This window comes from Marmota monax, unplaced genomic scaffold (genome assembly GCF_021218885.2).
Source record: "Marmota monax isolate L192 unplaced genomic scaffold, Marmota_monax_Labrador192_F-V1.1 WCK01_AAM20220418_F8-fsc00004, whole genome shotgun sequence".
Taxonomy (NCBI): Eukaryota; Metazoa; Chordata; class Mammalia; order Rodentia; family Sciuridae; genus Marmota; species Marmota monax.
In genome coordinates, this window is record NW_026692881.1 from 14,062,573 (window position 1) to 14,086,794 (window position 24,222).

General features: G+C 49.5%; 2 protein-coding genes across 2 annotated transcripts in view; both read left to right on the forward strand.

Moving 5' to 3' along the window:
• Ubtd1 (ubiquitin domain containing 1) overlaps positions 1-12,339 on the forward strand; it is a 53,522-nt gene extending 41,183 nt beyond the window's left edge. Inside the window, exons 2-3 of the mRNA XM_046449965.2 lie at positions 9,741-9,968; positions 11,217-12,339. Of these exons, the coding sequence (XP_046305921.1) occupies positions 9,741-9,968; positions 11,217-11,602 (614 nt within the window). The 3' untranslated portion in view covers positions 11,603-12,339. The remainder of the gene's footprint in view (positions 1-9,740; positions 9,969-11,216) is intronic.
• Positions 12,340-12,468: 129 nt separating this feature from the next.
• Ankrd2 (ankyrin repeat domain 2) lies at positions 12,469-23,986 on the forward strand. The gene is made up of 9 exons (XM_046449964.2): positions 12,469-13,810; positions 18,285-18,386; positions 18,723-18,881; positions 18,976-19,083; positions 21,094-21,192; positions 21,538-21,636; positions 22,519-22,617; positions 22,813-22,911; positions 23,688-23,986. The coding sequence occupies exons 1-9, from the start codon at positions 13,655-13,657 to the stop codon at positions 23,832-23,834; spliced, it is 1,068 nt and encodes a 355-aa protein (XP_046305920.1). The 5' UTR covers positions 12,469-13,654; the 3' UTR covers positions 23,835-23,986.
• The last annotated feature ends 236 nt before the right edge of the window (positions 23,987-24,222 follow it).

Genomic DNA, 24,222 nt, shown 5'->3' on the forward strand with positions numbered 1-24,222 from the left:
AAGCAGCCCAGGAAATGGGTCCTGGGCTTTTCTTCGTTGGGAAGTATTGTGACTAGTCATGGTGTGTTCAGATATTCCATTTCTTCACAATTAAGTCTTAGTAAGTTGGATATTTCTAGGAATTTATCAGTTTCAGCATCTCATGCAAGAAGTTGAAGACTTGGGAGAAGCAGTAGGAGGAAGTGGGAACGGATGTTCAGCATGAAGAACAGCAAAGCATCAGGTGGCCCATTGAAGGGGCGAGACTGTTATTCCAGAGAATCGAGCCCACAGACCTCAGGTCAAGACAATAACATTGATAATAATGACAGCAGCAACTACAGTGACAGTGATAAGTGCCTCCTCTTAGCTAGAATGGTGCTCTTCTGTGAACCTATCTTCAGATTTCTGAAACAAGAGCCTGCCATGTGTTGTGCTAAGGAGACCTCACCTGGGGTATTAGGTTAGTTGATTTATTATGTATAATCTTCTTGATTAGATTAGTGTATGTGCATTTACTCGAGTGTATATATTTTTGATACTTTCAACCCTCCTAAGATGTGGGGCTTTGATCACTCCCTACCTTCCAGAAGAGACTAGGAAGCCAACACATTTGCCCAAGGTCACTTAGCTAATTAAATGAAGGATGGAACGGTGTTCAAACCCAGGACCATCTGACTCCCAAACTTTAGTCAGTTCCCAGCCCATGATGGTTGACTCCCACTTTTCAACTTCACAGTGGTACAGGAGTAACCCACAGCCATCCTGTTTTTCACTTTCTGTACTCAATAAATTACATGAGATATTTAACACTTTATCGTAAAATAGGTTTGGTTTTGGATGCCTTTGCTGAGCTATAGGCTAATGTAAGTGTTATGAGCAGGTTTAAAGTAGGTGCTGTGATTTGGGTGTGATATGTCTGCCAAACTCATACTGCATCTTGGCCCCAGCATAACAGTGTTGAGAGGTGGTAGGGCCTTTAAGAGGTACTTGGGGTCATGGGATCTGCCTCCATTAATGAGTTAATGTGTTTCTTATGGGAGTTTGGCCCTGTTCCTCTCTTTGCATGTGCCTACTTGTTCTTCCCCTCTTGAGCTTTTCTGCTATTTGTACAGCATGAAAGGTCAAGTAGATGCCAGAACCATAAGCCAAAAAAAACCTTTTTTTCTATAAATTACCTAGTCTTGGATATTCTGTTATAGCAACAGAAATGGACTAAGATAGTAGGCTCAGCTGAACTATCTTGTTTGATAGGTGTGTTAAGTGCATTCTTGACTTACAATATTTTCAACCTCAGTAGGTATCAGGACAAAACCTCTTGTAGTCAAGGAGCCTCTGTGCCCTCAGATTCTAGGTATTATCTCTGTTCTAGGCCTTCCATGTAGCTCAGTGGGAAGATAACTGTAATTGCTATTTGTTTTTTAACCATCAGATTCATCCAGCAATGGAATAAGCTTCCTTATGACATACTGAGCTCCCCAGATGGAGACTCACCACCAGCCAGGAGTGTTGTGTAGGGTAAGAGGTTGGTCTTCTTCACCAAGCTGCAAACCAACCGTGCTGAATTGGGGTCTTGTGTTTCTTTAAGTGCTGAATTGTGGGTCTGTTTCTTCAAGCCTGTGGTAGACCTAGGCACACGGACTTGTGCAGTGTTCTGGGAGGGCCCCATTCTTGGATTCCCTTCCTTTCTGGGGGCACTGGAATGCTAGAGCAGACCTGTGACTGCTCCCCACTGACTCCTGCTGCGTGTTGTGGCTGCTGCTTTTCCTGTGGTCATCTCTGTGTGTCCAGGCCCTGACAATTTCATTTTCTAGTTAAAAATCAGCTTCCCCTCCCCATACACATACACACACGCCTGGGAAACAGCTGTGGGACCTGGGAAAGTCACATCACCTCTGAGCCTTGGTATTCTCCTGTGTAAAATGAAGCAACTAGGCCAGTGACTTGGTCGCTTCCAGCTTGGGGATCCTGCCCTACCCTGAAGGTCATGCCTTGGTGGAGTGGCACATAGGAGAGAAGTGCTTGTAGCAGTCAACATCAAGTGGAATGGAATCCTGGGCATCACGTTTGGCCCGTGGGCTTCTGGCTACCAACCCAGTGAGCACCAGGCCCTCTGACAGCAGGGAGTCAGGGCTGCCTGTGGGCTGTGGACAGCACAGTGGCAGAGGACCCATGCCTCTCACCCCTGAAATCCCAAAGGAGCTGGCCACAGGAGACCTTTCTAGCAACCCCAGGAGTTCCTGTTTTATTTATTAGCCACCATCCTCCCTCTTCTGCCTCAGGAAAAGTGCTGACCCTGTGCTATGCAGGGAAGCAACATCCATCAAACCTGCTCGTTGTCCCTGTTAAGCAGCCTTAGCTAACCCCAGAATTCTCCAGCACTGCGCGGTGCAGACGAAAAGTTCAGGACAGCAGAGGTTTTCAAACTCACAGCAACTTCATGGGGGAAAAAAAAGATGATACCCTTTAGTTGCATCATGGTAATAAGCAGTGTTGACTTGATTGTTAGTGACATAGTGGCTGCCATATTTTAAGCACTGGGCAGAGTGCTGTCACTTAGTCCTTGCAGTGGCCACAAGGTGGCGGGGGGGGGGGTCAAGCCTTTCTGCAGATGGAAACACTGAGGCTTAAGTTGGGAGGTCATTCACCCACATTCTTGCAGATAGATGGTCAATACCCAGAGAGAAGCCCCACTGTCCTCCTCTGCAGCCCCTGTGTGAGATAGCAGAGGCTGTGGTGTCCTTTACTGAGTGATCCATAGTCTCAGTTGCCAAAAAGCATGCGTGGTCAGTTTCCCTCTAGAACTGCTCACACTGGCCTATTCATGTTCCAGTCAGGACCCTGGTTGCACTTGGGGACAAGCACATCAGTACAAAATGAAGATGGGAATGCATTCACCATAAGAAAAGAACAGCTATAATTAAAAAAATGATGTAAAACAAAGAAATTTGGTAATTTCCCAAACTCTCCCTGTTTCACTCTACCTGTGAGTTTTCTCTCCATGCCAACCCAGAGAAGGGGCTGTTGGTGGGGTGGCAGGTGGATCCCTAAGGATGCAGGGCTTCTGTTTGTAGTAGAGCTTAGGTCAGTTTCGCTCAGGAATGGGCTGGGGTGTGGTCCAAGAGTGCCCAGTCCTGGGGTGACCCGCTGTCCCCTGCCTGGCTTTCCAGGGACCCTGAGGGAGGCACAGGACAGAGAGCAGATATAGGCCTGCCCTCCCCAGCATGCCCAGGTTCTGTGCTGGGTGAATGCTCATGTTGTGAGCCGCGTGGAGCAAGCGGCCCTGTCCCTGTGCTCCTGTGTGCCCCCTTGTCTCTCCTGTGGCCGGCCATGCCTCCCCACAGGTCCGTTTCTCTTGGCTGTGCCTCGGCTCCTTGGCCGCAGAGGTTCCAGCCCTCCCTGGGCTCATTCTGGCACCTGCCCTTCATCCCCCACACTGTACCCCTCAGTGCCGGACTCTGACCCCCTCTGTCTGGCTCCTTTCTCCTTCTTCCCTCTCTTCCTGTTTAGTGAGGGTTCTTCACAAAACAGAGTCTGCTGCTCCTCATTTGCAGGGTTTTCTTCCCGGCAGCTCCTCCTCTTTCCCTAAACTGTCTGCTCACTTCATTCGCTCCTCCTGAGGCGTGCCAGACGCCAGCCTGCCCCTGGGACCTGTAAGATGAACTGGAGGTGGTCCCAGCCTTGGGCCGATGAACAAGATCATGGCAGAGGAACAGATGCCCTGGGCCTGGCGCCTTCCTGGAGTCAAGAACAGGGCTCCCAGAGGATGGGGAGCACTCTGCCATAGTCCTCCAGCCCTGCCCAGGACCTTTGGGGCCCAGTGTGCCCCTGGAGGGTTTGCAGTTTAGGAAGTCTGGCCTGTCACTTAGCAACGGGCTCTACCCTTCTCCCTCCCTAAGCCCTGGAGTTGGGGCCCCAGGGGATGAATGGGAAGGCAAGGCCTACAGGCCCCAAAGAGGCTCCACCTGAGCAGAGCTGTACCAGCCCTTTCCCTTCCAAGGGTAGACAGGCTCAAGGGTCATCCCCGGCTAAGTCTGACTATAAATACTGCTCTTCCTGAAGGGATTACCTGGGCTTGTTTCCCTGCCTTCTGTGGCTGTGCTGATCCTTCTAGGGCCTGCTGTTCTTTCTGACTTCTTATCCCTTCTGCAGGTGGGTACTGGCAGGCCACCTGCATTCCAGCTGTGACTGCTGGGGTGGGCAGGAGGAGGGTGGAAAGATTTGATTCTGCATCTGATTGAAGGACCCCTCAAGCCCAGGGGTCAGGGAGGCTCCGACTCCTGCCTTCTTCCTGGAGCTTCATCCCTCACATCAGCAGAACAAGCCAAGACTTGTCCATAATTGGTACTTCTGAGAAGGACACTGTTGGCCCCATCCCTGAAACAAGGGCCTAGGAACAAGCTTGGTAACCCAGTGTGGAAATAGCCGGGGGATTGCCACAGGTATAAATAGGCCTGTCTCCTGGCTTGGGTGTACTGTCTTGGGAAATCTCTCCTCCCTTTGGCAGGTCTCAGGCATAGTGTCCCATCCCAGGGGCTCAGTTATGTCAGTCCCAGAAGCCACAGGAAGGATCTCTTGGGTTCTGAGATCAAGAAGTGCAGGAGCCTCCTGTGGACCTCTCCTCGCCCTTCCATGCTGCCCCCTGGCCTCTCCTGTCATTCCTGCACTGTTCCCCACCCTGCTCCCTGTGCGTCTGTCAGTTCCACTCTCAGCTCACCAGATGCTGCAGAGGAGAGGCACCACCCAGCAAGCTTCAAGCCACCAGCTGTCTTTCCTGTGTCTGAGAAAATCCCCCTGCTGTACACTCTGGAATTAAGCAACGTGTCAGACGTTGAGAGTGCACACACTCAGACGCACGCCAGCTCCAGGCAGGTGGGAAAGGCCCTTCAGTGTTCTCCCCCGCTCCCCTCCCAGTGCCCTCCCTTAGGGTGGGATCACCAGAGACCATTCATTATGGAGGCCAAGCCACAGCATCCACCATCATTATCCTCCTCCAACCCAGACGTGGTGCCCTTTGCGCTCTCCCCTTCTCTCCCCAGATCTCCTCCTGGCAGCAGCTTTGGAGACCTTGTGTTGAGCTGATTTATATTACAGTGAGCTCGAACACGCTATCTCCACTTCTGTCCTGCTGTGTTTACAAATAGATTCTTAAAACAGAATCAAGTTCACACCCCAGCCCAGCCCCTAGTGCTCTGATTCGGGCATCTGACCTTGGCCCTGTGAATCTACCTTTTCTTTCCCTCTCTTTTGGTGCCGGGAATGGAACCCAGGGTCTCGCACATTCTGAGCACATACTCTACTACTGAACTGTATCCCCGGCTCCCCAAACTGCCTTTTTAACCGGAACCCTGGGAGATTCTAATGCAGGAGGTGTGGAGCCTTTCTGCCTCTGGATGCAGACACACATTGTCTGCCCAGTCACGGATATCTTCTGCTGTTGCTGCCTACCATAGTCACAGAAGCCCATGATTTTTGTGAGTGTTTTGCCCCACCGCCTCCCCATGCAGTTGAAAGCCTTGACTAGCATGAACTTTTATTTACTTATTTTTTGAAAGCTCTTTTGTGAGCTTCATTAAGATTAGGGACCATTTCTGTTACTCTGTCTTTGAGTGAAGCTTATCTAGAACAGGTGGAATCCTAAGCAGAAGCCACTGGATACTTCTGCTGCTGACTCCAGCAGAACCTGCCCTGGCCCTAGACAAAGCTGCCCCGAGCTGCCAAGGAAGCTTCAGGCTTCTTGCTCCACCACCTCAGCCCCACTCTCTTTCCACTTTATTGTGTTTGTTCCTCAGAACCCCACGTACATCTTTCCTTACAAACGACTTTCGTTGTATTATTCTGTTAATAACACAAGAAGTTCTCATTGTAGAAAACTTGGAAAATATAAACCAAAAAAAAGTCACTGGTAATTGCCAATCAGATATAACTACTGTTAATATTTTGATTGTGAATTTCTCTTGTCTTTTTAAATATGTATATAATTATGCATACTTTTTATTGGTTTGTTGTTGTAATTTTAGGTGGGGGTCTTGCCCTGTCTCCCAGTCCAGCACCACCATGCCCCACTCATCATGCATACTTTTTTAGAAGCAAAAACTGAAACACAGAGCACCTATTATTCTGGAGTGTTTTCTCGCTATGTTATGAACATTCCCCATGTTACTCCACATCCTTCCTCACTATCACAAAATGGCTGCCACTGATCCTTTGTACAGATGCAGATTTTATTTCACCTTTTTTTCCTGATGCTGTGTCTAGCTCTCCCTGCTAAAAATCTTTATAAATCCTCACCATACACACTTCTTGTGATTATTTTCTTAGAATAAATTCTTAGAAACAAAATAGTTGAGCCAAAGGTATTATTCCAAATGCCCTTCATAAGGCTTTGTACCAGTTTGTGCAGCATATGAGTTCACATCCTTTCCACTGCCAATTTTTTTTGACTCAACTAACTATAAAATACCCTTTTGTTATAAGTATTTGAAATTAAAATGTCATCATCCATTTACTTAGAGGGAAAGCTTCTTTTTCCGTTTTCATCTGAGTCTCTGCCTAAGATTGTATGCACCAGTATTTGAGCTTGGACATTAGGGCATGTCTCCTGTGTATGCTTAACTTTGTGCCCGGAGAACTCAGTGTTAAGATATTTTTTCTGCTGCATTTGACTTACTGATGCAGGGGGCCAACACTGGCCCAGAGGTGCTTTGGCTGCCCTCTGGTGGCACAGAAGTGCAAAGACGCTGAGATGGAGCTGGTTGGGTTCCTGCTGTTTTCCTGCATAAAACCCTGCCTGACCCCCTGCCCACCACCATCACCCCATTCTAATACCTTCCACTCCAAGTGCCCTGTGTGTGGGGTGAGGCGTTTCTACACCCTTGTGACCTGGGTCACTGCAGATGCAGTTAATACTTAGGCTCGCTTGCAGTGTCCACCCATGGGTGAGAAGTGCATAAATGACAGTTTGGAAAACTAGCTTCTCTCTGGGTAAAGGGGAGGTGATCCTGAAAGCTGCTTCAAGAATAATTCAAGAGGTGACAACTTTGAAAGGGCCACCATGAGACTGTTTATTTTAAAGATAAATCCTTTGGTTTGAGAGAAAGAGATGCGTGTCCAGCTAGAGCTCAGTGTTCTTCAGTTTACAGTCGAGCTATTTCAGAGTCAGGAACAGAGCTAAAAGGTGGACATTTTAAAATGCCCCAGCTGTATGCAGTGGTGCATGCCTGTAATCCCAGAGATTGGGAAGCTAAAGCAGGAGGATCACAACTAGCCTTGGAAATTTAGCAAAACACTGTCTCAAAATAAAAAAGGGTGGGGATGTAGCTCAGTGGTAAAGTACCCCTGGATACAATCCCTGCTACCAAAAAATTTTTTAGATAAAATAAATTAATTAAAATGTCCCAAGCCTGTCTTTTTCTAGGAAGTTTCTTTTCTTCTTTGATACTGGGAATTGAACGCAGGGGCTCATCACCATTAAGCTACTTCTCTAGCCCTTATTAATTTTTTTTTAAATTTTGAGACAGGGCCTCGCTAAATTGCAGAGGCTGGCCTCAACCTTATGATCCTTGTGCTTCAGCGTTCTGAATCACTGGGATTACAAGTGTGCATCTCCAAGCCCTACTCTCAGGAATTCTTTATGATCTCCTAGCCTTAATCCATGTGTTTAAGGCTCTCATTTCTTAAACTCAGTATTTTGTAATCTGTCTGATAAATTCTAGTCTGAGGTCTTCGTTGTCTGATTTTCTATCTGCTGACTCACACTGTTCCCTTGCATATGATGTTTTTGTTTGCTTTTTAACTATGCCCTTATTATTATTTTTCCTTGAAACTTTATTTTGGGAATTTTTTGAGGCCTGGTTTGAAGTTGGTTTCCTCTAAAGAGGATTTGCTTTCCTTCTTCCAACCCCCAGAACACTTTAAATTGAATGTTTGGCTACAGAGTTTTCTGCCCACATAGGTAGCTGTGAATTTAGATGGCAAACCACAGGATTTAGTCAGACCTGAGGTGGAATCCTCTCTGTCACTCTTCACTTTGAGAGCTCAGGCAAGTCATTTAATCTCTTTCATCTTCTGTATCATCTGTGAAGCAGCAACAATGATACCCACCTCCTAAGGCTATGCAAGGGTGAAATGGGAGAGTGAATACAAATGAAGAGCTTACATGGGGTGCTTGCCCACAGTTGGTAGCCAGTGAATGCTGTCCTCTTTCACTGAGTAACCCCCTTCTGCCCCAGCCAGTGGGAGCAGCCTGAAGGCAGCCCCAGCTTTAGTGAGTGTTGCCACCTGGCTCGTGTTGTCACTCTGCCTTTAGCTTTGAGATGTCTGAGCCTCCAGACACCTTTGAGGATCCAGGGCTATCTTGGAGGTCACTTGGAGCTGGGTAACAAGAAAATTGACATTTGACAGAAATGTTTTCTTCTTCAGATGCTGTAGAAATTGGTTGGTTGGTTATGATTTAAAAAAAAATGTCTTGGGCTAGTTTGAGGCTGTAGCTCACTAGTGGGGCATTTTGCCTAGCATGTGTGGGGTCCTGGGTCCTGGGTTCCAGCCCCAGGCCCATAGGGGTGGGGACCATTGTAACTATCTGTATGGCAGCAAGTTAGTAACAAGACATTCAAACTGCTTATAATTTTTAATCATGTGGAAGTTGGCAGTAATATAAATATGAGATGAAAAGAAAGTTGTATATTAACACAAAAATGTCTTAAGTTCTTTCTGGAACAAGGGATAAAAAGAAATGTAATAATACAAACTCAACTATATTGAGAAAAATGGGGAAAGGGTAGCTGGAAGGAATGTGTAGGTGTCAGCAGTCATTACTTCTAAACGGTGGAATTCTGAGTAATTTTCCCCTCGGTTGTCTGAGGCTGGGTTTTGGAGTTAAAGTCTTGCATTAAGTCAGAACTTATGTGTCCTTAGACAAATGACAAACCCTCTGAGTCTTAGTTTCCCAATCTATTGGGTTGTTGCGAAGGTCAAATGAATAAAGAGGACTGGGGCTGCAGCTCTGTGGTAGGATGCTGGCCTGGTGTGTGCGAGGCCCTGGGTCCAGCCTCCAGTGCTGCAAAAAAGAGAACAAGTCCAAAGTGCCCAGCCTGTGATCTGGCACGTGTCAGTTCTATAAATGGTGGCTGTTACTATTTTTACACATCTACATTCTTTCCACATTTCTTTTATGCTGAACATATGTTACTTCATACTCAAAGAAAGAGTAAAATTAAAACTTCAATGACAAGCAAAGGTGTGCAGAAAGTCCCCAGCTTAGATTTTTTATTTTTACTTCCTGAGACTGCAAAAATGTTACACATTCAGTAGAACCCACAACTTGAATTTTGAATTTTTAGCTTTTCCCTGGCCAGCAACGCTCCATGCTGGGCAGTGGCAGCGCCCACTGGGCCACATGACCACAAAGGGAAACAACCGACATTCCGCAGTGTGTGGCTAAGCTGTGATGTTCAGGAAGTTGGGTGAACAGATGCACTTTTGACTTCAGATATTTTCAACTATCCATACATAACCTCATTGTAAGTTGAGGAGCATCTGCAAATACTTTGCTGACAAACTTATCTTATATCCCTAAGTTGGGTTTCCAGACTCCTCCCTGCTATTGAGGAGGGGCCCAGAGACCTAAATACTAAGGAGCCAGTGCTGTGGGGTGTTAGGCAGATCAGGGCCTGGCCTCAAGTGGTGAGGGGCTAGTGAGAAGGTGAATTGTAACCCAGGTGGCTTTAGAGATGCTGAGCCTGTCCCTGTGCCCTGTCTAGGACGCAATGAGCCCCTGAAGAAGGAACGGCTCAAATGGAAGAGCGACTACCCCATGACCGATGGGCAGCTTCGGAGCAAACGGGATGAATTCTGGGACACGGCACCTGCCTTTGAGGGCCGCAAGGAGATCTGGGATGCCCTCAAGGCTGCTGCCTATGCTGCCGAGGCCAATGACCACGAGCTGGCTCAGGCCATCTTGGATGGAGCCAGTATCACTTTGCCTCATGGTGAGCTGAGCCGGTGCGGGGGGCAGGGCCGGGGGGGGGGTGGTCATCCACCACAGAGATTAGTGGTGGAGGACAGCTAGTGATCAGCCACATCAGAAGTTTCTATCCAAGCTGGTGGAGGCAGGGAGGTGTGTGGGTGGGGGGAGCAGCTATTCACTTGTTCAATTGAGCCACCCCTCAGAGCATGAATCAGGAAGGTGGGGACACAAAGAAACAAAAGACAGAGGTCCCTGCTTGACTACTGAGAGGACACAAAGACACCAGCAAACCTGAAAGCTGAACACTTGCTCAGGGTGCTTTGGGATCCTAGAACATCTGAAGCACCAATCTTCTGTTGGGTTTTATGTGCCAGACATTGAGCTAGAAGCTTCTACTGCATGGTCTCATTTAAGTTCACATCAGGCTCATGGGCTATGCAAAGTAGAGAGTCACAGACCCAGGTCTTAACTTGACTGTATCCTAGCTGTGTGACCTTGAACAAGCCACTTCTTATATTAGAACCAGAGGACTTTGCAAGTGTTAAGGTACACAACTGTTAGGATTCAGCAAGGTGCATATAATGTCCGTTATACAGTCCCAGCATCAAGGTCGTGCCTGCGACTCAGTGAATACACTTCCAGCTGCACTGTCTTGCACCCGGCATCCAGCACCTTGTGCTCAGCAGTTGTTGGGTGAACAAATGAAAAATTAAACGATGTGCTGGGGCTGATGAGCCAGCACCTGGTGGAGCCAGGATACCAGCCCAGGTCTTCCTAGCTCCAGCCCTGTGCTCCTCTGGTCATAAGGCTGTCCCAGAAAAACCTTTCTGTGGGGACTGTGGGGCAGCCATGGTGGCTGGATTAATCTGCTTAGATTGCTATTACAAAGTTCCACAGACTGGGTGCCTTCAAAAACAGAAATCTGTTTCTTACAGTTCTGGAAGCTGGAAATCCAAGATGAGGGTGACGACTGATTTAGTTTTTGGTGAGGGTTCTCTTCTTATTTTGCAGATGGCCAGCTTCTTGCTGTGTCTTCACATGCTGGGAAGAGAGAAGGGGAGAGAGCTCTCTGGCATCTCATAAGGATAGTAATCCTATGGATTAGGCCTCACCTTTATGACTGATTTAACCCTGATTGTTTTCATAGAAGTCTCATCTCCAGAAAGTTACACTGGAGTGTTAGGGCTTTAACATTAATTTTCAGGAACTCAAGCATTCAGTGCATGACAACATCCCCAGGTGAACACTGACCACCCTGTGTTTCCCACAGGCACCCTCTGTGAATGCTACGACGAGCTGGGCAATCGTTACCAGCTGCCCATCTACTGCCTGTCACCACCCGTGAACCTGCTGCTGGAGCACACTGAGGAGGAGAGTCTGGAGCCCCCCGAGCCTGTCCCCAGTGTGCGCCGTGAGTTCCCACTGAAGGTGCGCCTCTCCACGGGCAAGGACGTGAGGCTCAGCGCCAGCCTGCCTGACACAGTGGGGCAGCTCAAGAGGCAGCTGCACACCCAGGAAGGCATCGAACCATCCTGGCAGCGGTGGTTCTTCTCTGGAAAGCTGCTCACAGACCGCACACGGCTCCAGGAAACAAAGATCCAGAAAGATTTTGTCATCCAGGTCATCATCAACCAGCCCCCACCACCCCAGGACTGATGGGCCTGTGGACTCCTGGGAAGAGAGGCCATGGAGGGCCTCTGCAGGGCTGAGCAGCTGGCCTGGAGCACGAGGCCCCCCCACCCTGCTGCTGCCTTCAAGTGCTGTTGTTTTCTTTAAGGGCATCTCCCCGCTCTATGGCTCTGGGTGAGCCGTGAAGGGACCCAGCCTCCCAGGGGCACTGTGGGCCACCAGTGCCCAGCACCCAGGGAACAATGCTGCCACACACAGGCCTTGCCAACCTTGTCAGAGAAAAGGTGACTGGGGCCCTCCACCCTGCATCTCTCCTGAAGCAGGTTGGAGCCACAGGGGCCAGCCTGGAGGCCCTGAGGCCCAGATCTGTCATCCGGTGCTGCACTGTGCTCACTCTGGTTTTCTGCTCAGGGTCGGGAAGCAGCTGCTGTCTCCCTCCTCCGCTCCCACCCTGACTTTGCCCTGGGCACAGTGCCAGTCCCCTTGGGAGGAGGGAACCACCAGTGAGTCCCAGGGCTTGGGGAGCCTGAGGCAGGCGGGCCTCTGCCTCTCCCTGCCTCCAGCACAATTGGCAGAGATGAGGCAGGGGGCTGGATGGTTGGGCTTTGTGGCAGGGGTCTGCACGGGGCCATTTCCTGGCTGTAACTCAAGTGGTGGTGGGTCTGCAGCCTGGTCATGGCCTCCTCAGCAGGTCCTCATGTACAGACATATGTGCATATTTATCAATAAAGCCTTTGGCTCCTCCTCTTTTGCCTGGCATTCAACTTTGAGTTCTGTGGATCCTGCTTCTGTGGGAACAGGTGGGCATGGCCTCCGCGGCTGTCCAGGCACAGCAGAGCACACAGACCAGAGCTGCTATCTTCTGGGCCCTAATTTCAGTTCCTCTTGTATTCTTGGAGATCTTAACCTCCGAACCCACGTGGCTTTTCTCTAAGGTGGAGGTGACTCTGCCTGCAGTTGCTATGAGGGTTAAGTGGAAGAGCCAATGTGACAGTGCCTTGACAGTGAAGCAACACCTAGGAAGGTGGCATTAGTTGCTGCTGGTCTGCCCCTCCTGTAGGAGTGGGTTGGCTCTAGGCTCTGGTCCCGCAGGCCAGGCCCTCATGATCAAGGTGTGTGTGGAAGTCCAGCCAATGCTGCCCGAGTGGGTGTCAAAGCAGGATTTCTGACAAATTTAGATGATGAGCATATGTCAGGGTTTAGTGAACCAGAGAGAAAAGGGAACCATTTCCTTGTGTGTCAGGATGACCCAGGGCTCGTCCCACAAGTTCCAGTGAGGAACCGGGTGAGTGCAGGTCTGCTTTCTCTCCAGCTGGGAGTATTCTTTGTTCTCAGTGAGCATGGCTGGCCCCTGGTCAAGGTAGCCCCGCATTGTCTGGTGCTCCTTGTCAGCTGGCTTTGGCACTGCACTCTGGCTTCCCAAGATCCTTGTCTTGAAACAACCCTGTAATTCCTGCAGAGGTCCCTGAGGGAGGCAGATGGATAAGATCTCTCTGTGACTAATGGACATGGTCCCATGCAGTGATGCTTCGCTAGGGGGTGCTGTGGGGCCCCAGAGAGGCTGAGCCCCAGGAGCCGTGATCAGAGGGAGGTGGCCGACTGCCCTGACTCCCTCTGCTGTCCTGGTACCCCAGGCTAGACAAGGCAGTCTGGAGTCTACCTCTCCCCACGGCTGGCAGGACCTGTTCACAGGTATTCCTGGGGGCACGGGCCTGTCATGGGTACCCCTGTTTGGTTTTCAGGCCCCACACTGGCACTAGTTGGGCAGGGTTTCTAAGCATCCAGCAGGTGGCACTGCCATCCAGCCAGAGGAAGCAGCCAGCAGGTGCTTTGTGTAACCCATTTGCCTGGCTGGGACCCGAGCTTTTAGGCAGCCTGAACAGGCTCCTCCCTGCTCCCCTACCCTTGAGGCACTGTGCCCTGGGCTCTAGTATGCCAGTAGTTGGGGGCAGGGCTACTTTGCTCCCTGTCCTGGCTTCCCCTGCTCCCTGGGGCTGCCTGAGGTGAAGGTGACAGGTGGGGGAGGCAGGTGAAGAATTGGGCCAGTGAGCTCATGACAAAGGCACCCAGAGCTCTCTGATGAGCTCTCTGGCCTATATAGCCCCCAGTGCCTTCTGCCTGCAGAGGGAGGCAGTTATGGACGGCACCATGGAGGGCCCACTGGAGAGCTCCGAGGCGGTGCAGAAGGCCACAGCACTCATCGAGCAGCGGCTGGCACAGGAGGAGGAGAGTGAGGTGGGAACAGGGGCGTGGAGGCCTGACAGAGTGTGGGGACATCCATCTCTTTTGTCATGAGAAGGAAGAGCCTGGCCGTTGTACTGTGGTGGTGGGATGGGTGACAAGTATCCCCAAGAGCCCTGCTAGGCGCATTCCTGGCAGAGAGGGTTGCTGGTGATGAGAGACTGAGGCTTCAGTCTCCAAAACAGAGTAGTGGTCCATGGGAGCCAAGACAAGCTTCCCAAGACCCTTTCCACCCAACTGGGTTTCAGGAGACCAGCCAGGCTGTACAGGGCAAACAGTGGGCACTGCCTGGGAACTTCAGGATTTGTGGCCCTGAGAACCCCCCGCTGCTTCTGGGAGGCTGGGAAGGAGCAACTTCCTGAAGTTGGGTCATTACAGGGGAATAAAGACTGGGACTGTGCCTCAGCATAGTGGTGCCTGCCTGTAATCCCAGCTATCCAGGAGGCTGAGGCAGGAGGATAGAATGTTCAAGGCCAGCCTGGGTGACATAATGAGATCCTGCCTCAAATAAAAAGGACTGAGGATGTAGCTGCAGTAGAGTGCTTACCTAGCATGCACAATGCCCTGGTTTCAATTCCCAGTACCCCCCCCCCAACACACATATAAATGGTACCAAGCGATGAAGGGATGCTGGGAAAGGAAGCATTGATTTCCCCAGTACTGCAGCCACATGTGGGGAGTCCTTGGTGGCACAATTGCATTTCCTCTAGGATAAGGAAGAGGGCAGGAGTGCAGTCTTGTCATACTCTAAATCATTTATTTATTTGTTTATTTTTGATACTGAGGATTAAACCCAGGGATGCTTTACCACTGAGCTGAGGTGTATCTCCAGCCCTTTTTATTTTATTTGAGACACAGTCTCACCACGATGCCTGGGTTGGCCTTGAATTTATGATTCTCCTGTCTCAGCCTTCCAAGTCAATGGGATTACAGGTTTGTGCACCATCCCCAGTTTGTCTAAATTTTATTTAAACTAACACTTGGCCTAGTGTCTGCTCTGCCAAGAGTCCAATGCTGAGAGGAATGGAAGGACCAATAAAGCCCAGACCCTACCTTCTTTTCACCAACTCTGCATTCATTTCAGCCAATATTTCTCAGTTTCATAGTCAAGTAGAAATGGTTAAATGGAGATATGGATCAGTAGTGAAGAAGCACAAAGGGTGGGTGGGTCATTCCATCTGGAGGCCTTCAAGGACTACTCTGTGGGATGGATGATATTAGAGTTGGACCTTCAAGAGTGGTAAGTGGAGATCAGAACTGGGGAGAATATTCTAGGCCAAGGAAATGACAGCACCTAAAGTATCCATAAGAGAAAGTGTAACTAATAAGAAAGTCTGATAGGAGGGGCTAAGGCCAGAAAGGGAGACAGAGGACAAATCAGAGAAAGCCATTATTCTGTGGGCAATGGGAAGCCACTAAGTGTTGTTGAGTAGAGAGTGGTACCTTCTGACCTATTTTAGTAAGGAAGCTCTGATGGCCCTGAGAAGGACTTGTAGGATGGAGAAAGGCTAGTTCTAACAGGAATGGAAAGAGGGAGATAGCTGGGTATCATGGCATATGCCTGTAACCCAGCCACCTAGGAGGCTGAGGCAGGAGGATTGTAAATCTGAGACCTTCAACAACTTAGTGAGGATCCTATCTCAAAAGAAAAAAAAAAAAAAAAGAAAAGGAAAGGAAAGTAAAAGAAAAATACTAAGGATGTAGCTCAGTGGTAAAGTACCCCTGGATGCAATCCCCAACACACCCTCCCCCTCAGGAGGAGATAATAGATCAGTTCAGAGGAACACACCATTCACAAAAGGAAGTGTGGCTGAATGAGAAGTAAGAAAAAGTAAAAGGATCAGAACTCAAGGGAAGAGGGGCATCCCTGGATCTCCAGGAATCCAACTTCTCATTCCCCTAAGGGCGTGTGCACATGGCTGGTCAGTGCCAGGGAGGGGAGTCATGCTGCTGTGTCACTTCTGGAGTGCTGCCACTGGACACAGGAATCTTCAGTAAGGGGACACAGAGCAGTACTCTTCCATTCATTCATCTAACAAATATAGCTGCAGGGCTATCAGGACACCTGGTGCCCTCAGAGCCAACATCCCCATCCAGTGCCCACTCTTGCCAGGCACTTAGAGACATTCTTTCATTTAATATGAATAATCATCTGTGAGGTAAGATGGGAGCACCTATTTCACAGCCCACAAGGCTGAACCTGAACTGAGGGGCTATGAATAAGACGTGGGTGGCATTAGAGTCCATATTTGTTCCCAGCAGGCCCCAGCTCAGCAGGGTTTTCACAGAGAGCCTCTGGCTAGCCCATGCCCCCTTCCAATGGTGTGAGGAGGTCTCAGGAGCTGCTGGATCTCTCTTGTGGGAGCTTTCTGGGCCAGGTCATCACTGAGGACTTAGGGATGGGCAGAGATGCTGAGCCCGCCTCCCGTTTCCATTCACTCATTCCTTTGTTCATTCACCATAAATTCTTTGAGCACCTACAATGTGTTAGGCCTGTCACAGGTGCTGGGGACACTAAGCCCGCCCTCTGGATGCTCCTTGGGGAGCCCAGCCAGAGTCCCACATGCAGCAGTAGCTGCAGTCCCAAGTCATCTCTTATCCCTGGAAGAAGATGCAGTGTTTCAAGTGAGGCCAGCACTTGGGAGACCCCAAGCCATGTAAGCCCGACAAGAAAGAGAGAAGGCAGTAGTTGACAGATCCTTCAAAATGGAGACCTGGGGAACTGGGGATGGGGATGAAGCTCAATGGTAAAGCACTTGCCTGGTCTACATGAAGCCCTGGGTTTAGTTCAAATAGGAGACCTAGAAAATAAGCCCTCCAATCCATCTTGGAAGAGGCCTACTCTGGGACTCAGTGAGAAATGAGAAATGCAGCTGGGCACCATGAAGGTACCAGTCCCCTCAGCTGCCCTCCAGCCTCTCAGCACCCTCCAACCTGGGCAGAGGTTTCTGGGCTGGCATCTACACAATACATGGGCATGGGGGCTCCAGGCATGGGGTGCCAGCACTTCACAAAGAGTAAAGAAGAAGTCTTGAAAAACAGAGTTACAAATGGAGAGAAGATCTGGAAGGGAGATGAACCATTATTACAGTGAGAATACAGTGGCTGCTCAGGATCCACCTCAGCCTGAAAGCTGAGAAGCTGCTCCCATCCCTTAGTTTCCCTGAGAGCAATAGTTTCCAAGCTTTTGGGGGGAAAGTCAATGTCTAATATAACTGCCAACTTTTTATATTGTCAAGAAGTCTACTTAAAAATAATGTAAAATAGCAGTTGGGAACAGTGGTGCATGCCTATAATTGCAGCTACTAAGGAGGCTGAGGCAAAGGATCACAAGTTCGAAGCCAGTTTGGGCAACTTAGAGGGACCCTGTCTCAAAAATACAAAATTTAAAAGGACCAGAAATGAATTTTAGTGGTAGAGCATTCAGCTAGCATACATGAGGTCCTGGGTTTGCTCCCCAGCACTGAAAAAAAAAAAAGAATTTAAAAACTACCATTTCAGATCACAATTTTCTCATCAATATGATTTTTTTTTTTGGGGGGGGGGGGACTGAAGATTGAACTCAAGGGTGCTTTGATACTGATTTACTTTCCTGTCCTTTTTTTTAGAGGCAGGATCTCACTAAGTTGCTGACGTTTGTCTCAAATTTTTGATTGTCCTGCTTCAGACTCCTAAGTCACTGAGATTACATATGTTCACCTCCATGCCCCACTCAATGTGATTTTGTGGCGGGGGGCGGGTGCTGAGGACTGAACTCAGGGCCTTGTGCATGCAAGGCAAGCACTCTACCAACTAAGCCATATCCCCAGCCCTCAATGTGAATTTTTAATGCCAAAATTTTTAAAAAAGTGAATGCATTTAGAACTTCTGAATCCCCGGCTTCTGCTTATGTGGATTAGATCAATCACATTTGCAAAATATTTGGGGGAAAAGATTGTATCTGCACTGAACATGCACAGATTTTTTCCTGTCATTGTTTCCTAAACAATAAAGTGTAACAACTGTTTATATAGCATTTATACTGCATTGGGTATTGTAAACAATCTGGAAATTATTTAAAGTATACTGGAGAATGTGTGGAGATTATATGCAAATATTATGCCTTTTTATACAAGGGGCCTGAGCATCTGCAGATTTTGGTATTGCAATGAGCCATAGAACTAATCCCCTGTGGATATCAAGAGACATCTACATATTTAACTTCATAAAAACTCACTGCAGGGGCCTTCAGTCTTGTTTGGGAAGCAGGTGTTTGAGCCAGGGGTTGGGATTGAGCCTGAGATGAGGAATTGTGGGACGAGCCCCCTTCTGGGTACTTCTCTAGGAGCCTTGTTCTTGCCTGGGTTCTGAGGTCACACGGGAGTCATTGTTAGTGTGACCTTGGGGTGGTTGGGGGAGTGGATACCGGCTCCCCCAAACCTCCCCCTTGCCTCGAGGTCCTGGAGAAGGTACTCTCTTGACTCACCAGAAACTGCGGGGAGCCGCCCAGGGGAAGCTGCCCATGGACATGCTGGTGCTAGAGGACGAGAAGCACCTCGGTGCCCAGAATCTGGCTTTGCAAAAGGTTAAGGTAAGTGTGGGAGACCCCAACATCTGCGCTCAGCCACGCATGTATGGCCAGCGTTCCTTCTCTCCTCCTGCTGTCCCTGGACCAGCAGCTCAGAGCTCCTGAAAGCACGTGAGCAATGCAGACATTCGGCCCCGCTAGACCTGACTAATCAGACTCCCCTTCCCTGCCTTCCCCGCATCTTTGCCATCTTGTCCTGGAAAGAGAATTGGACTTGGTTCCTTCTCTCTAGAAGGTCTCCCTACACACGCCACCCCCATCTCCAGTTTAGCTCACGGGACCTCAACCCCCGCCCCGCCTCTAAACTCCAGTGTGGGTTGATGGGTCATCAAAACTCAGGGCCAAGAGCGCGTGCGTAAGACATCCCTGGACCTGCGGCGGGAGATCATCGATGTGGGCGGGATCCAGAACCTCATCGAGCTGCGGAAAAAACGCAAGCAGAAGAAGCGGGAAGCCTTGGCTGCAGCCCACGAGCCGCCTCCAGAGCCAGAGGAGATCGTAAGGGTTCTGAGGAGGCCATCTCTGGGCAGGGGAAAGCCGGGAGGCCCGGATCACATGGATCACCCTCCATGACCGGACTCTCACCCTGCAGACCGGCCCCGTGGATAAGGAGACATTCCTGAAAGCTGCAGTGGAGGGGAAAATGAAGGTCATTGAGAAGTTCCTTGCAGATGGGGGTTCAGCTGACACCTGCGATGAGGTGAAGTCTCCTCCCCTGCACCTGCACCTGCACCTGCACCTGCCTAGCTCTCCCTGCCCAGACCCTGGTTCAGCCCATTTGTGGGCCTGTTTGAGAACAGCCATGGGCGTTTTGGGGGTGGGTTAAGGAGTGCCCAGAATAGGATGTTCTCTTCCTCACCCAAGAATTTACCTAAATCCTTGTTAGATCTTTCCCCAACTATGAACCACCTGCAGAGTAACTTATGCCACGAATTTCTCTAGGGAAGGTGGAGGAATGGCATCAAATAAAAATAGCTCAGAAGAAGGAGATATGGGGGTAAATCCCATGTCTGCCACTCCCTAGCTTTGAGATCTGTGGCTGGTCGCTTCCACCTCTCCAGGCCTCCGCCTCCTCTGCTGAAATTTGGCCTACTTGTGTCACATATTATGATCAAATGAAATATTTGCACCTCCATAAGTATTAATTGAATTAATGAAAAAACTATAAAGCCCATACTAAGATATGGCATTTTTGTTTCTTATGGTATAATCTCATGCTGCCTTTTAAAAATTATGTTTTGCATGTGTGATACTGTGGATCGAACCCAAGGCCTGGTGCATGCTAGGCAGGTGCTCTACCAACGAGCCATGTCCCCAGCCCCTATTTGCATTATTTTATTGGGTTAAAATATAACATGAAATATGCCATTTTAACGTCTAACTTCAGTGACATTAATTACACTTAAAAAGCTGTGCAAACATCACCAACATCTCTTTGTATTTCTACAGTACTGAAGGTTGAACCCAGGGGCACTTTACCAGCCAGCTATATCTCTAGTTCTTTTTCATTAAGTTAAATTAATGAATTAATTTGTGGTGTGGGAATTGAACCTAGGGACACTCTACTACTGAGCTACACTCCCAGTCTTTTTTTTTTTTCTTTTAATTTTTAAATTTTGAGACAAGAGTCTCACTAAATTGTCTCAAACTGAAAATTTTTCTGCCTCAGCCTCCCAAGTCTCTGGGACTAGAGTCATGCACCACCCTGCTTGGTCCCACCTCTTTTAAAATTGTATTTTGAGACCAAGTGTCCCTAAATTGCCCAGGCTGGCCTCAAATTTATAATCCTCCTGCTCCAGCTTTCCAAGCAGCTGGGATTACAGGCAGGTGCCACTGCACCCGCCTCACCACCATCTATTTTAAAAATGTTTCCATCACCCATCATGCTTATTTTTGTTTTCCTTGAAGCTGCCTCTTTATACTTCATAAGGGTCCCCTTATTCTCATATACTGGGACTAAGCATTAATGGTCACCTACCTTTGTTCTGCATTACTGTAGATTTTAACATGTATTTTCTGTTCTTTAGCCTCCAGGGTTTATCCGTTTTGTCTGTTCAAGCACCTCCTATCTACTAGGTGTTGAAATACAAAAAAAGAAAAAAGACAAGGGTTGAGAGTGGTGGGAGAGTGCCCAGAACTGGATCTTAGCATATGGAAAGTCATGCATGGCCCAGTGTTTCAAAGTCCAAAGAGGAAAGTGGCTGCACAGGAGGGAGGAAGTCCTTTCCTTCCCTGAATTGTAACCGGGGCAACCTACCCTCCGACACTATGCTCGGCACTTTTGGGAAATGGAGTCCAGTGAGACTCCATCTACCCTCCAATGCTCAAGGTCAAGGGTCAGCTGAGCCTAGAGGCAACTCTGCCTAGAGGTTCAAAGGAAATAATGGCACATGAGCCATATTTTGAAGGAGTAGAGGATTTTCATCAGGGAAAGTGAGGGTAAAACAGACATTCCCAGCAGAGGGACTGGCCCCTGCAAAGGTATGGGATATGCTGGGGCCAGCGAGAAGGTCAATCTCCAAGGGTGAGAAGGGCAGGGGCTCTAAGGCTGATCTGGAAAGGAGCTACAAAACACGGGGGTGGGGGGAGAAGGGGACTCAGCATAGGGGGTCAGAATTGAGTTGCAGCAGAGCCTAGGCCTCAGTCTGGGTGGGAGATGGACTCAGACCTGGGGCCAGAGGCCAAGGCCTCACAGCCTCTCTGGGGACAGTTCCGTCGGACAGCACTGCACAGAGCTTCCCTGGAGGGCCACATGGAGATACTAGAGAAGCTTCTGGAAAGTGGGGCCACCGTGGACTTCCAGGACCGGGTGAGTGAGAGGGCGGGTATTGGGGGGTGGGGGAGGCAAGAGCTGGTCCTATACCAATAGACCTCCTCTCCCTGACAATGGAACCCAAGCTGGGACACAATAGCGGGGCTCAGGGGCCAGGTGCCACCTCTAGTAGGTTGTATGGCATTGGGCGAGTCCCATCTCCTTCCTAACTGGCTTGGACTAGATCGGCCCTAAGGGCTCTTCTGTTCCACTGCCCACAGTGTCTCTGCCCACTCTCTGTACCTTTCCCCAGATGTCCCTCCACTTTCTTTGCTGGGGTTCTTTCTCCCAGGACATTTCTTCCCTGCAGCTCTACAATTAAGCCCCATCCTCCCCATCTAGCTGGACTGCACAGCCATGCATTGGGCCTGCCGCGGAGGCCACTTGGAAGTGGTGAAACTTCTGCAAAGCCGAGGAGCAGACACCAATGTGCGGGATAAGGTACGGCAGCAGTGCTCGGGTGCAATAGATGCTGGGGTGACTGCAGGGAAGAGGGCAGGGGGCAAAGGGCAGGTGGCAGAAAAGTAGTGAACTTGTCTAGTTTCTAGGGTGGCCTCAGAGCAGTTGCCCCTTGAGGGACCACATCTAGGGATGGAGACCAAAGAGTAGAGAAGAAGGGAGTACAGGAGACTTGGGATTTGTTATCCCATGCCATCCTTCATCACTCTTCTATTTGTTTATCCATCCATCCATCCGTTTATTCGTCTCTTCGTTTATTTGTTAATCTACCCTCCTTCCATTCATTTGTCTCTTCACTGGTAACTGGAACAAGTAACTGGATCTCTGAGCCTCTCTTCTTCATCTGTAAAATGTCTTGCAGGGTTCTTGTGTAGATTAGGTGGGCAAATATATGTTGAATTATTTATTCAACATACAGCTAATGCTTTGTAAGTTTCTGCCATGCCCACCACACAATCATCCCCCAACAAGTGGCATCTTTATAAGTATTTGAAGAAGAGTGGGCTGAGGACAGACTCAGCAGTACAGTGCTTGTCTAGCGTGTTCAAGGCCCTGGCTTGAATCCCCAGTACTGCAAAATAATAATAAATAAATAAAAAAAATAAGAGTGGAGGAGTGAATGGTTGCCCACAGCTCAGCGAGAGGAGAATCAGAGACCGTTTTTAGAGGAGGTGGCACGTAAGGCTTTAGAGTTGGACTATTGGATAGGATGGTGGGAAACTATTTCATTCGCTGCCCTTTCAGGGTTCAGGCCTTGGCACTAGGACATGGGGGAGGGTTCAAGCTAGAATCAGTATAGCCGTCAACCCCTGGACATCACAGTCCAGGCCCCTCAGCCAGCACGTCCTGCTTCCTCCCATGCAGCTGCTGAGCACTCCCTTGCACGTGGCGGTCCGCACGGGGCACGTGGAGATTGTGGAACATTTCCTATCCCTGGGCTTGGATATCAATGCCAGAGACAGAGTGAGTGCTGGCCTCCCGCTGGCTTGGCCCCACCATGGCTATGTGGGCAGCTCATGCACTCCCCCAAGCGAGTGGCCCTCGGGAACCCTCCAGACTGTGGCTCCTGAGTAGGGTCTCCAGCCCACCTTCTGTCACCCTGCTCCCCATCTCCTGCCCCCCCCCCAAGGGTCATGCTAAGTGCTACACCATTTCTAGGAAGGGGACAGTGCCCTACATGATGCTGTGAGGCTCAACCGCTACAAAATCATCAAACTGCTGATCCTGCATGGAGCTGATATGATGTGCAAGAACCTGGTAAGTTCCTTCCTTCCCTGAGTCAGTGATTGGGCTGAGCACCTGCACAGTGGAGGGTCTGTTGGGACCCTGGGGCAGTCCCAGCCTAGGGATACAGATCGTTGGTTCTGGTCATTGGTACAGAACCTGAAGATGTCCTTTTCAGAATGCCGTTCCAACTACCACTTTCTCCTCTCTGTGTGGCAGAATCTAGAGGACAAGAGAAACAGTAAAAAGACTTCCCAAAGGTCCCCAGTAGTCCACAGGACATTCTCACATGCAGGCCCCAGGAGGACCCAGGTCACAGAGGAGAGAGCTGAAAGGAACTTAAGCATTTGCTTGGCCCCTCCATTCCTAGCACACTGTGCTGGTTTCTGGTGGTCCTTGAGTTTAATGAGGGTGGATGAAGATCCAAGAGTTTGGACTTTGACCCTCAGAAATGGGGCCCAGAACAATCAAATATAGAGGGGCATAGGAGGGTCCCTTTGATACAGGGAAGACTAAGAGGTTATAAGAAGGAAGATATGGAGAAGGTATGGATGTTTCTCAACCTCAGTACTATTGACATTTGGGGCTGGGTAATTTGTTGTGGGGGGACTATCCTAGGCATCGAAGGAGTTTAAGCAGTGTCCCTGGCTCTGCCCACTAGATTCCAGAAGTCCCCACTCTCCCAGTTGTGACCACTGAAATGTCTTCACTGTGTCCAGTGGCCCCAGTTGAGAACCACTGATGTAGCTGAGGACACCTTTTTGGTAGACTTCTGAACCGTGAACAGATCTCCTTGTGGTTCCCCCCAGGCAGGAAAGACCCCCACGGACCTGGTGCAGTTATGGCAGGCAGATACCCGGCACGCCCTGGAACACCTGGACCCTGGCTCAGAGCAGAACGGACTAGAGGGGCCTGGGAGTGGGCGCCAGACTCCCCAGCCTGTGCCAGCCCAATAAATGCCTGCCACAGCCCAGCCAGGCACCTGGCTCCTCTCATGTGCAGCCAGATGGTCACAGAATGGCCCCAAGAGCTAACTGAGGACCCAGCCACCTCCTGCATAATCCGGGAGCACTCATGAACGATTACAATAAAAAAGTTCATTTTGCTATTTGTGATGTTTGTTTCCATTTGTGTTCAAAATATTGAGGAATGAAGACTGGGAGAAAGATGGGTTTGGGGATTAGGAGAATTGAAAGCCTTCCTACTGTGGATTCTCCATGCTTCTATCCTGTCACCATGTTTTTCTGCCTCTTCCCAAATCCCTGGGAGTCAGGCTTGGCCCATGCACAGGTCAGCTCTTTGATATGCTCATCCTGGCCCCTTCCTGGTAACTTCTGTCCTGTG